The 13,552-nt window shown below is 47.9% G+C and overlaps 1 protein-coding gene across 2 annotated transcripts in view; it reads left to right on the top strand.

Moving 5' to 3' along the window:
* The first annotated feature begins 2,341 nt into the window (after positions 1-2,341).
* Positions 2,342-13,552, top strand: part of fem1b (fem-1 homolog b) — a 33,509-nt gene continuing 22,298 nt past the window's right edge. For both annotated transcript variants that reach the window (XR_011587445.1, XM_070858510.1), the window contains exon 1: positions 2,342-2,953. Coding sequence is in view for 1 of the 2 variants with exons in the window: in XM_070858510.1 (XP_070714611.1) it covers positions 2,394-2,953 (560 nt within the window). In the remaining variant the exon portion in view is untranslated. The remainder of the gene's footprint in view (positions 2,954-13,552) is intronic.

Genomic DNA, 13,552 nt, shown 5'->3' with positions numbered 1-13,552 from the left:
TTATCTGGTCATTGCTGTTTGAGGGAGCTTGCTGTGTGCAAATTGGCAGTCGTGTTTCCCACATTACCACACTTCCAAAAGTACTTTATTGGTGGTTGGTGAAAGGCGCCACCAGGTAAATGCCAGTTATTCTTTGGTCGGGTCTAAGCGGCGTAAATCCTATCACTTCTGAATCTGCCCCTTATTAATGAGAACTAGTATCCCCATGACCTGTTCACATGACAACTTGCATTTATGTAGTACCCGTAACATAGTAGAACGTTCCAAGGAGCGATTATCAAACAAAATTTGACACCGAGTTACATAAGGAGATATTAGGACAGGTGACCAAAAACTTGGCCAAAGAGGTAGGTTTTAAGGAGCGGATGGTAGAAGATCAGCCATTATCTTGTTGAATGGCAGAGCAGGCTCGAAGGGCCGAATGGTCTACTCCTGCTCCTATTTCTTATGCATAACAAAATTGATGGGCGAGTGTAGGTGGTGAGGATGGGTTGGCAAGGAGGGGTAGAACTAGCTGGAAGATGTGAGGCACTCGACAAATTCATGAGTTGGCACATTGAGCAAGGAGAAAAAGTGAGAGACAAAAATAGTTTGTTCTGCCCAGACTTGACAGTTGCACATGGTGTCTGATTTTGCAGTAGTTTTCATTTTGTACATGGAGTACCCCAATAGTTGCAGAGAGAGCAACTCACTTTGTTTCTATGGGGTACTGAAGTTGCATGTTCAGCCATGAACTCATTGAATGGCGGTGCAGGCTCGAAGAGCCGAATGGCCTACTCCAGCACCTATTTTCTATGTTCTATGTTTCTATGTGAGCAAGATCTGTGGAGACAGAGTGGCAGGTGATGAGCGCATCAATACCAGTTGTTTCGAACCTCCTTGTTTGTGGCTTTTGGTGTTATTCAGTCAAGGGATGTGGGCGTCGCTGGCAAGGCCAGCATTTATTGCCCATCCCTAATTGCCCCTTGAGAAGGTGGTGGTGAGCCGTTGCCTTGAACTGCTGCAGTCCGTATGGTGAAGGTACTCCCACAGTGCTGTTAGAGAGGGAGTTCCAGGATTTTGACCTAACGACGATATATTTCCAAGTCAGGCTGGTGTGTGACTTGGAGGAGAAATTGGAGGTGGTGATGTTCCCATGTGCCTGTTGCCCTTGTCCTTGTCCTTCTAGGTGGTAGAGGTTGTGGCTTTGGGAGCGATAGTGCATTATGGGGTGAGAAAAAACTTAAGAGTTATGAGGAAAGAGTGGGGGGGAGTGGGATTAATTGGATCGCTCTTTCAAAGAGCCAGTAAAGGCACGATGGGCGGAGTGGCTCCCTTCTGCGCTGCATGATTCTATGACTTTAGTATTCAGCTGTTTTGCAGGCTCCTGCGTGAGGACTGCAAACGTGAGTTGGAAAGATGATAACGTAAAAAGTGGACACTTGGCAATCATGTGAGGGGCACCTTTTTGACTGTACACCAGCATTAGTTACCACTTGTAGGGGAATAGGAGTGCCAACCCTTCAGGATGGCCCTGAACATTGCTGCAAGCTACCGGAGAGAAAACAAATCCTGGAGTATTAAAAAAGATGGTGTGTTTGTCTTTATTTTCTTGGAACATTTATGTTTATTGGTTATAACAATATTGCAGATATGGGGAAAAAAAGGCTCTTTGACCGAGTAGGGCGGTTGGAGGCGGGAGGTCATGTAATGAAACCTCCAGGAATACATCCAACCAGAGTTGGCAACCCTACTGGGGAAAGGGAGCGAATTAGAAGGGGGAAAGGCTTGTTAAGTGTGAAAGGTGGAATAAAGTTTAAATGTGAAAGGAGACATAGAAAGTTTGTTAAAGGTATAAAGGGGAATTAGAAGGGTTGTTAAGTGTGAAGAGAAAAAGGTTTGTTAAGTGTGAAGATGAATTAGACGTGTAAAAGGGGAATATGGCCTGTTAAGTGTGAAAGGTAGAATAAAGTTTAAATGTGAAAGGAGACACAGAAGGTGTGTTAAAGGTCGAAAGGGGAATTAGAAGAGCTGCTTAAAATTGTGAAGAGGGAAAGTTTGATAAAAGTCTGAAGGGAGAATTATAAGGTCCGTGAAAAGTATAAAGGAGAATTGGAAGACTTATTAGGTGGGGAGGGAAAATAAACAGGATTATTATGGGGGAAATTAGGTTTGAAAAGTGGAACTATAGGTTTGTCCCGTCCGCATCCCGGGCCCGGAACGCATTGAAGGTTGCACAGCCGCCTTCCCGTGGGTGCCGGAAGTGCTGGGAGGGGAAGGGTTTAGTAGCGGCACGCGCCGGGCCTGCTTGAAGCGCGCGAGCGAGCGGCGGGGAGAAAGTGTTAAAATTGGGGCCGGGGGCGGGCGGTGGGAGCGCCGGCGGCGGCGATGAGGAGAAGAGCGGGCGGGCGCTCATGGAGTCGCTGGCGGCCTACGTGTACAAGGCGGCGAGCGAGGGCCGGGTGCTGACGCTGGCGGCGCTGCTGCTGAACCGCTCGGAGGCGGAGAGCCGGCGGCTGCTGGCGCAGGCCAGCCCGGGGCCCGGCGGCGGCCTAGGCCCAGGCCCGAGTCCCGGAGCCAGCCTCGGGCCCGGCCAGCGGGCCACGCCGCTGATGGCGGCCGCCCGGCACGGCCACGCCAAGGTGGTGCGGCTGCTGCTCGAGCATTACCGGGTGGACACCGAGCAGCGCGGCACCGTGCGCTTCGACGGCTACGTGATCGAGGGGGCGACGGCGCTGTGGTGCGCGGCGGGCGCCGGCCACCTGGACGTGGTGCGCCTGCTGGTGTCGGCCGGCGCCAACGTCAACCACACCACGGCCACCAACTCCACCCCGCTCCGCGCCGCCTGCTTCGACGGCCGCCTCGACATCGTGCGCTACCTGGTGGAGCACCGCGCCGACCTCCGCATCGCCAACAAGTACGACAACACCTGCCTGATGATCGCCGCCTACAAGGGGCACGCGCAGGTGGTCAGGTGAGACCCCCCCCGGGGGTGGGTGGATAGGAGGCAAGCTTGCGGGTGGTCAGGTGGGTGGGGGCAAAGGAGGCGGTAGGAGGCAAGCAGCAGGTGGTCAGGTGAGCCTCCCAGGGTGGGGAGGGGAAAGGGGGTGGTTGGTGAGGGACAGAGAGGAGGGGATAGGAGGCGAACAGCAAGTGGAAGGGGCTGGGAGACAGGGTTGGAGGGAGGGGGTAGGACACTGGCAAGCAGCGGGTGCTGAGGAAGGAAGGGGTCTGGCAGGCAGCAGGGTGAAAGGGGCTGGCGTGAAGGGGACCTAGAGTGAGAGGGGGGATGGATGCTGGTAGAGGGGCTACGAGGCTGGAAGGGATCAATAGAGTGGTAGGCGGCTAGCAAGCAGCAGAGTGGATGGGGCTGGGAGAGGGGTGTGGAGGTAGGGGTCTGGGGAGGGGGGGAGGAATGGAGCTGTGGGAGGAGCTGGGAGAAGGGGTAGAAGCACGATAGGGCTGGGACAGGGGATAAGGGGCTGGGAGTAGAGGAGACGGGAGGAGGAGGTGGTGGAGTGGGGCTACGGGGAAGGGGGTAGTGCAGGGGGGGGGCGGGGGGTTAGGGTTAAGAAGTGGCCTATCTCTGTGACCTCCAGCGTTCCGATCTCTGTGCTCCTCCAATTCTGACTTGGGGCAAGGACAGGCCGAGTGAATGTATAAGAAATGAAAATGGTCTGAGCATATCTACAGGGGCAGGAGCAGCCTGGGAGTGCATGGGGTCTAGGGAAGTAATACATGGGGCATAAGAATTAGGAGCAGGAGTAGGCCATATGGTACCTCGAGCCTGCTCTGCCATTCAATAAGATCACAACTGATCTTTGACCATGACTGATCTTTGACCTCAACTCCACTTTCCAACCTGATCCCCATATCCCTTGATTCCCCTAGAGTCCAAAAATCAATTGATCTCTTGTCTTGAATGTACTGACTCTCCAGCCAAGGGAAACATCCTCTCAGCATCTAACCTATCAAAGCCCCTCAGAATCTTGTATGTTTCAATGAGATCACCTCTCATTCTTCTGAACTTCAGAGAGTATAGGCCCAGGCTACTCACGGGTGTGGGCAGGAGAAAGCCTGAGGTTAGGAGCAGGGGGCAGGAGTCGACCTTGGGCTAGGAACAGGGCAAGAACAGGCAGAGTGAATGCATCAGGAAATGCAAATGGTCTGAGTGTGTATATAGGGGACAGGAACAGCCTCAGGGTGTAATCTGTGGAATTCGCTGCCTCAGAAAGCTGTGGAAGCTGGGACATTGAATATATTTAACTCGGAGATAGACAATTTCTTAACCGATAAGGGGTTATGGGGAGCGGGCAGAGAAATGGATCCGAGTCCATGATTGGATCAGCCATGATCGTATTAAATGGCGGAGCAGGCTCGAGGGGTCGCATGGCCTACTCCTGCTCCTATTCTTATGTTCTTGTGTATAGCGAGGAAGGGGGGTAATAACACATGGGGTTATACAAAGATAGTAATATCCCAAATGTTTATACAGGGGCAAATAAGTCAAGGGGATATTAACAAGAGGGACATTTATAAGGGGTGATAAACCTCTCCATGGTGTATACAAAGGGAGCAATGCTTTGTCTGGAGGTATACTTTAGGGTACCTACACGGAGAACATTATATACATGGAACAGGAATATTTTCGATTAACAATATTGTAACCTTGGCATTAGCCTCTTTTTTATAATAAATGGGTTAATGCTGGTGTTAAAATAACAGGGATCTGAAATTCAAGCTGGGGTGTGGTGTATATACAAATAGTAAGGTCACAGTGAAATTGGGCACTTACTGCAATCCTCGTGACAGTGAATTACACCCAAACGGATCAAGGACACAGTGCAATTAAAAGTATCCAAAGTCTACGTGTAGAATATAGAGGTGGTTTTTAATATGCATATGTGCTGCGTTGACAGCAGTGCACCTTTCTCTCCAATATTTCTCCTTGTATGGCTCGGTGTCAAATTATTTGTCTTGTAATACTCCTGTGAAAGCGCCTTGGGATGTTTTACTATGTTAAAGGCACTATATAAATACAAGTTGTTATGTATGGAGAGAGACCATGTATAAATAGTCAGTATTTTGAGCAACTTAGAGAGTGACTGCAGCAAATATATTTCCTCAAAAAATGATTGAGGTAAAGAGTAACTTGCATTCTATGCTCTATATCCTTCCACGTGCACGATAGTAAATATGGCAGGGAATCAAAGACGGCCAATGGGATCTCCTGGACTAGTTTCGATCGGCTGGAGAGGAATTTTCCCAGATTTTTTTTCCCCCCCAATTGGCCTGGGTTTTTATCTTGTTTTTGCACCTCCCAGGAGATCACATGGCTCCGGTTGGGGTGGAGTGTAGAATGTTTCAGCATAATGGATGTCACAGTTGCGTGGGGCGGACTGGTTGAGCTGGGTGCTCTTCACCTTTCCGCCGTTGCTCATAGGTTTATATGTAACCTTAAGGGCTGCTGACCGAGGGCCGTGCGGCTTTTTGTTGGCCGGCGTGGACACGATGGGCCGAAATGGCCGCCTTCTGCGCTATAAATTTCTATGTGTAGGTTATGGCTGGACAGAGCAGTTTGAAATTATAGCAAGAGAGTGAAAAATGATGGTGCTGGTGGTATCGGGAGAAATTTGATGTGGATTTATAGTATGGTGCAGTGTGATTTTTCAAAATATGGTATTGGGATCAAATAAGCCTATTGACGGAACATTGAATGCTGAACTGGTGGCTGTCGTGCTTGGGTCACTTTGATCCCTCTTCCTGGATTTGCTAACAAAATCCAATGGAAACTCGTTGATTTCTTCTGGGGCTAAAGGGAGGCACTGGTGGAGTTCTGAGTTTCCCACTTAGTGGTCAGCCACCGGTGTGAGTTTCCTCCTTCACACCCTGTACAGTACTTGTACACTGAGGACCCTCTATAGTGGTGTGAGCTGGTAATGTTTCTCTTCTGTCAGTTGCACGGCCTGAAATACGACAGGCAGCACTTTGACGTCCGATCGCAAGGCATGGCCACATCTTTACTAGAGCTGACGTTCTTCCACAGGCGCGTGTTACAGATCCGAAACTTGGTTGCTTCAGCTGGAGGGGTGGGTGCGCTGGTATGATGCCGATCCTGGCAGAGCCACTGCTCTACTACCTCCCCTTTCTTTCTCTTTCCCCCACGCCGCCCCCCCCCCCCCCCCCCCCCCCCCCAATGTGAGGCTGGCGGACAGAAGTGCCTGTGCTGACACAGTAACCCGGGTTGGAGATGCACTGGATGGTAATGGAGTGGATAGATGTCACCGGAGGCATTACCTACCTGGATGTGCTGGGGTTAATGTCCACCCCATTTAGGCACCTGTGTAATTACACAGTATCCAGTCTTGGCATATGGTTGTGAATGAAATTTTTATGGATAAAATCATAGAATCATACAACAACAACTTGTATTTATATAGCGCCTTTAACATAGTGATAGGTCGCTTCACATCACGCGATTTAAAAAAATTTGACGCCAAGCAGAAATTAGCGCAGGTGACCAAAAGCATGGTCAAAGAGGTATGTTTTAAGGAGCGTCTTGAAGGAAGAAAGAGAGGTGGAGAAGTTTAGGCAGGGAGTTCGAGCTTGGGGCCTAGGCAATAGAAGGCATGGCCACCGATGGTTGAGTGATTACAATTGGGTTCTCAGGAGGGCAGAATTAGCACAAGATATCTTGGGGAGGGGGGGAATTGTGGGGCTGGAGGAGATTGCAGAGATGGGGGTGGGGGGTCGCAGAATTGTGGGGCTGGAGGAGATTAGAGATTTGGGGGGGGAGGGGGGGAATTGTGGGGCTGGAGGAGATTACAGAGATGGGGGGGCAGAATTGTGGGGCTGGAGGAGATTACAGAGATGGGGGGGGGGGCAGAATTGTGGGGCTGGAGGAGATTACAGAGATGTAAGGGGGGGGGGGCGCAGAATTGTAGGGCTGAAGGAGATTACAGAGATTTGGGGGGGGGGGTGCGTACGAGACCATAGAGGGATTTGGAAAAAAAGGATGAGAATTTTGAAATCGAGGTGTTGCTTAACTGGGAGCCAATGTAGGTCAGCGAGCACAGGAGTGATGGGTGAGCGGGACTTGGTGCGATTTAGGACATGGGCAGCCGAGTTTTGGATCACCTCTAGTTTACATAGGGTAGAATGCCAGGAGTGCATTGGAATCGTCCAGTCTAGAGGTAACAAAGGCATGGATGAGGGCTTCAGCAGCGGGTGAGCTGATACAGTACAGAAGTAGGCCATTCGGCCCTTTGTTAGTGCCGACTCTTTGAAAGAGCTATTCAGTTAGTCTCACTCCTCCTGCTCTTTCCCCATAGCCCTGCAAATGTTCCCCATGAGTATTTATCCAATTCCCCTTTGAAAGTTACTATTGAATCTGCTTCCACCACCTTTCAGGCAGCGCGTTCCAAATCACAACAACACGCTGCTTAAAAATTGTATCCCCATCTCCTTTCTGGTTCTTTTGCCAATTATCTTAAATCTGTGTCCTCTGGTTACTGACTCCCTGCCTATGGAAACAGTTTCTTCCCATTTACTCATAATTTTGAACACCTCTATCAAATCTCCCCAACACCACCTCTGCTCTAAGGAGAAACACCCCAGCTTTGCCAGTCTCTCCACCATTAAAGCGGTCTGCTTTTAATTCAAAACTCAATTAATTTGAAATATTTGCTGATTCGAATTTTTTTTTGCAAGCGCAGAAATGGTAAATATAATTAAGTTGCTTCAAATGACTCCATAAATCAATTGTTTTGCATGCAAAAAAAAAACAATTTTGAATTAACAATACCTGGACCATACACTGGGGAGCAGTTGGATTGGGAAACAGTACACCAAGTGGGGTGAGGTTGTTGCTTGTTAGCCGAGTGTTGCGTGATTAATTTGTTTCGTAGATTATTTTCATATATAAAATTCTACTGCTTCCAAGTCAGCGCTTCTGTTCAAACCAAGAGCTGTCAGTGAGGTCAGGCAGGCTTGGTTTTCACTGACACTGAAATAAACACTAATATCGCAGTTTTACAGGCACTCAAAGATCAGGGATAGTCAGCTGTAAATTAATTAAACACCTTAAAGCTGTTGTATGTAAAATAAATGAATCCATTTATCTCTCTTTATCCTGTTCTTGGCATTCTGCCTCTGTGTTCTACTTTTTATTATTTTTTGAACTAGCAGATCTCCAGGTCACGTTAAGTATGACTCTCTGTTTTATGCAGGTTGTAGTCTAGACCGCATAATGCCCAATGTACAGATGTCCCACTCTAAGGCACCAAAGTCTTAATTATTAAATAATTGGAAAATGAGTTCACCCTGAGTTTACTTGTTTGGCCAGGAGATTTCTCCAATTGTTAAATGCTTGTGTGTTTAGTTTCCGACACAGAAGTACTCTGTATTGAGCAACTTTTTTTCTCTCTTACTGACTTGTGTCTGTGGAGTCTGCATTGCAACATCTGTGCATGCTGGCACACTATTTTAACACACCAGCTTTAGCTCAGTGGGTAGCACTCTGAGTCAGAAGGTTTACATAAGATATACAGCACAGAAACAGGCCATTTGGCCCAACCAGTCCATGCTGCCATTTATGCTCCACTCGAGCCGCCTCCTGTCTTTTCTCGTCTAAATCTATCAGCAAAACCCTCTATTCCCACCTCCCTCATATGCTTGTCTAGCCTCCCCTTAAATGCATCGATCCTATTCGTTTCAACCACACCCTGTGGTAGTGAGTTCCACATTCTCGCCACTCTTTGGGAAAAGAAGTTTCTTCTGAATTCCCTATTGGATTTCTTGGTGACTATCTTATATTGATGGCCTCTAGTTATGCTCTTCCCCATAAATGGAAACATTCTCTCTGTATCCACTCGATCAAAATATTTCAGAATTTTAAAGATCTCTATTAGGTCACCCCTCAAGCCTTTTTTCAAGAGTAAAGAGACCCAGCCTGTTCATCCTTTCCTGATTATGTATACCCTCGCATTTCTGGTTGTAGGTTCAAGCCCCTGCCAGGATTGTACCACAAGTGTGGTACTAAGAAAGTGCTGCATTGCTGGAGGTGCTGTTTTTCAGATGAGATATTAAACCAAGCCCATGTTGAACCAGATGAACCTAAAAGATCACATGACACTATTCAAAGAAGAGCAGAGGAGTTTTCCTGGACAATATTTATCCTTCAACCAACACCCCCCCCCCCCCCCGGCAGATCAACTGGTCCTTCATCTGTATGTGGGACCTTGCTGTGCACAAATTGGTTCCCGGGCTTGCCTACAAATCATAGCGACTACATTTCAAAACAAATGAATTTACTGTGGAGTATATTGGGACATCCTGAGGGTGTGAAAAGTGCCAAATAAATGCAAGTTCCTTCATGTTTTTCTTGCTGTGAGGTACAGTAGCTGAGAGGTTGTGGTACAGGTGAGCAATGTTCCCGTTGGGTGCGTTGCCTCTTTGGGCCGCGAAGCCCCTCATTCAGAAGCCCCATCGAAGAGCCGCCTGCACCGGCTTAAAGGGAGCATTGCTGGAGTGTGTTCCAAGGCTGGAAATTGGTTTTAAGGGTCATTTTTGTAGACAGTCGATGCCCTCAGTTCGGAAAGTTGACCTGGACGCGACTTGGTTAATCTCTGATATGAAAATTACATCAAGCCAACGAGTGGTGCTGATGAGAAAACTGGTTGGAGCCGCCCAGTGCCCAACAGTATCTGCACACGTAAACTGCACCACGGTGCTCCAGGTACTGTCGTGCAATGCTGCGCAGTTGGAGGCATGGTACTTTGCATGGGATAAGCCAAGGATGGTGAAGATCCCATGGTACTTGTCAGAGAAGAGCAGAAGGGGAGTTCACCCCGTGTCCCGACCAACAATCCTCCCTTAACCAGCACTACCAAAAATAGATTAATCTCACTGCTTTGTGTGGTATCTTGCTGTCTGCAGAATGGCCGTTGTTTGCCAACAAGGCTACAATGCGTATGCATCAAAGTAACTCATTAGTGCAAATGAGGAGCTTTGGGGTGTTTGACAGATGTAAAAAGGCATGCACTATATAAATTATGTTCTTTCAAAGCGTTAGAGTTTTATATTGGGTAAGCTGTAGAATTGTAGCGTTAAATTGTTGCTTGTAGTTGTGACCTGAGCTGAGAAAAATACTCTGCGGATATTTTACGTCTGATCTGAGATCGGAAGATTCCTGTAGCGGCAGGAATGCAGTGATTGTTGTGGACTGCATTGTAAAGAGCAGTTGTACTCTCGGACATATGTTTCGAATTTGTTGTTCCCTTTGTGCATCTTTCCATACTGCCACAAATCACAAATTGAAACTATATTTTAAAGGAATACTTACCATGGGGGGAGAAGGAGCACTTTGTGTAATTACTCTCTTTTTTTTTCCCCCCAAGGAGCGGTTTATTTATTTAACCAGTTTTGTTTCCCTCCCCCTCTTGTTCTCTGAAAACAAATTGCTGGTTTTCTTGCCGGGCTGTCAGCCTCGGGGAGCCCTGCTGTGACAGCCCCATCGCACCATTGTAGCAATGCAGACTGGCAGTCTACCTGGTCCCAGTTGGATGAGGTGGTGGCTTTCCAAAGCATGTATATAATCAGCGATCTTGTGCAGCAACAATTTGGTAGGCAGCAAAGCGGAGAGTCGAGCTGATCGTTAATATGGTAACCCTGCCCCGAGACACACTCCTTGCTGCGTTTGCATGCATGGCCTTTTCTCTCCAAGTTTGCTCCCGTCCTGAACGCACTGACTCTAACCTCGCCCACACGGTGACTAAGCTAAAAACGCTCTCTCTGGGCACAGCCCAAGTATAGACAACATCTATAATTTTATGGGTGGTGCTTTTTTTCCACAGTTGAAGCAGACATATAAATACAAGAATTTTTAATTTCAAAATTCTCATTCTTGTTTTTAAATCTCTCCATGGCTTCGCCCCTCCCCATCTCTGTAACCACCTCCTGCCCTTCCATCCTCTGCGTTCCTCCAATTCTGGCCTTTTGCATATCCCAGATTTTAATCGCTTTGTCATTTGCCTTCAGCTGCCTAGGCCCTAAGCTCTGGAATTCATTCCCTACACCTCTCTACCCATCTCTCCTCCAAGATGCTCTACCTACCTCTTTCACCTGTCCTAATATCTCATGTGGCTCGGTGTCTGATTTTGTTTGATTACACTCCTGTGAAGTGCCTTGGGACTATGCTTTACTACGTTAAAGGTGCTATATAAATGCATGTTGTTGCTATTGACAAGGTTCCACATGAGATTAGTGTGCAAAATTAAAGCACATGGTATTGGGGGTAATGTATTGACGTGGATAGAGAACTGGTTGGCAGACAGGAAGCACAGAGTAGGAATAAACTGGTGCTTTTCAGATGTCGGGGAAGTCCAGAACCAGGGGTCACAGTCTAAGGATAAGGGGTGAGCTATTTAGAACCGAGATGAGAAGAAATTTTTTCACTCAGAATTGTGAACCTGTGGAATTCTCTACCACAGAAAGTTGTTGAGGCCAGTTCGTTATATTCAAAAAGGAGGTAGATATGGCCCTTGGGGGTTAAAGGGATCGAGGGGTATGGAGAGAAAGCAACAATGGGGTACTGAAGGTGCATAATCAGCCATGATCATATTGAATGGTGATGCAGGCTCGAAGGGCCGAATGGCCTACTCCTGCACCTATTTTCTATGTTTCTATATCGAGACCCACCAATACACTTTACTGAAATCCTGGTGACGTTGTTTCAATGGCTAGTCAGTTACTGCTGCACATTCTGCAAGGACCGACCCCTTGTGGGACAGTTGTGCTTATAGTTGCTCTGTTTGCTCCATTTCTCTCGGCACCCTCACAAACGGCTTCAGTAGTGAGCAGCGTGTACAAGTCTTATTTGTAATAGCACAGATGAGACGCAAAGGGAAAAACAAATGCTGGAAATCTGAAACACAAACCGAAATGTATGTCCGGTGTGTCAACATCGGGAGAGATGGGTTCATGTTTCAGGTGTAGACCCTTCAGAAGATATGGAGAGAGGAACCGAGCAGTTCTGATGAAGGAGCTGCACATACAACATTAACCCATTCTTTATCTTTTTAGATGCCCATTGGCCTGTTGTGTACATTCACCACTTTCTGTTTCTATTTCAGTAATGTCTGACTCGCCCCAGGCTCCGCCTTTCTTTAGAAGTCTGGATAGTTACTGATCTTTGCGAGTTACTCTACAGAGAAACACCCGCTCTCCAGTTTGCAGCTCACACTGTGTGTACGATTGAAATCGGGAAGCTTGTGTGGCGTACTGCAGTTTCAGATCCAGGTCCTGCCACTACAGAGCTCTTAAGAGTGGCCCTCTATTTATAAAAAAAAAGGGTGCATTTTTAAAGTGCGTTTCACGACCTCGGGACGACTCACAAAGTGCTTTACAGTCAGTGAATACTTTTTGATGTGTAGTAACTGTTGTAATGTAGAAAATCAAGAGATCAATTGAGACAGTGTCAGCCGTGGCTCAGTGGGTAGCACACTCGCCTCGGAGTCAGAAAGGACCTGAGCCCACAAACCTAGGCTGACGCTCCAGTGCAGTACTGAGGGAGTGCCGCGCTGCTGGAGATGCCATCTTTCAGATGAGACGTTAATCCTAGGCCCCGTCTGCTCTCTCAAGTGGACGTAAAAGATCCCATGGCACTAGTTCGAAAAGAGTGGGGGGATTGCTCCCTGGTGTCCTGGCCAATATTTATCCCGCAGTTAGCATCACAAAAAAACAGATTATCTGGTCATTATCACATTGCTGTGTGTGGGAGCTTGCTGTGCGCAAATTGACTCCTGCGTTTCCTACATTACAACAGTGACTACACTCCGAAAGTACTTCATTGACTGTAAAGTGCTTTGAAACATCCGGTGGTCATGAAAGGCGCTATATAAATCCAAGTCTTTCTTTGATAATCATAATAGTGACCGACACTGGTGTACAGTAAACCTGTTTTTAATTCTGATATCTGACTTGCTGGGGTGTGGTTGTGGATGGCAGCAGCCCCTCATTACTTCCTCACTTCCTCCATATGCAAGTAACTCGGATTTTTTTTCCGTCCATGGGGGTATGAACAGCAACTTACATTTATATAGCGCCTTTATCATCCCAAGGCACTTCACTGGAGCAATTATCAAACAAAACTTGACACCAAGCCACATGAGATATTGGGACAAGTAAGCAGAAGCTTGATCAAAGCGGTAGGTTGTAAGGAGCTTCTTAAAGAAGGAGAGAAAGGCGGAGAGCTTTAGGGAGGGTGTTCCAGAGCTTCAGGCCTAGACAGCTAAAGGCACGGCTGCCAATGGTGAAGGCAAAGGAATTCAGGGATACACAAGAGGCCAGTATTGGAGGAGAGCCGAGATCTCGGAGGGTTGCCGGGCCGGAGGAGGTTAGCCCCATCCTATCCGCATCTTGACATCAGCACGCATACTTTCTGGGAGGTATTGCTTAATAACAGTCAGCGGTGGCTTCTGCCAGAGCCCGAACTGCTGACCTAGATAACGTCAACTAGCTCAGTGCAGAGGAGGGTTTGAACCCGGACCATCTGGTTTTTGTGTCTCGGTACCAA

The sequence above is a fragment of the Pristiophorus japonicus genome, chromosome 17 (assembly GCF_044704955.1).
Source record: "Pristiophorus japonicus isolate sPriJap1 chromosome 17, sPriJap1.hap1, whole genome shotgun sequence".
NCBI classification, from domain to species: Eukaryota; Metazoa; Chordata; class Chondrichthyes; family Pristiophoridae; genus Pristiophorus; species Pristiophorus japonicus.
The sequence above is the reverse complement of the archived record's forward strand: the minus strand, read 5'-3'. Positions and strand labels throughout refer to the sequence as shown.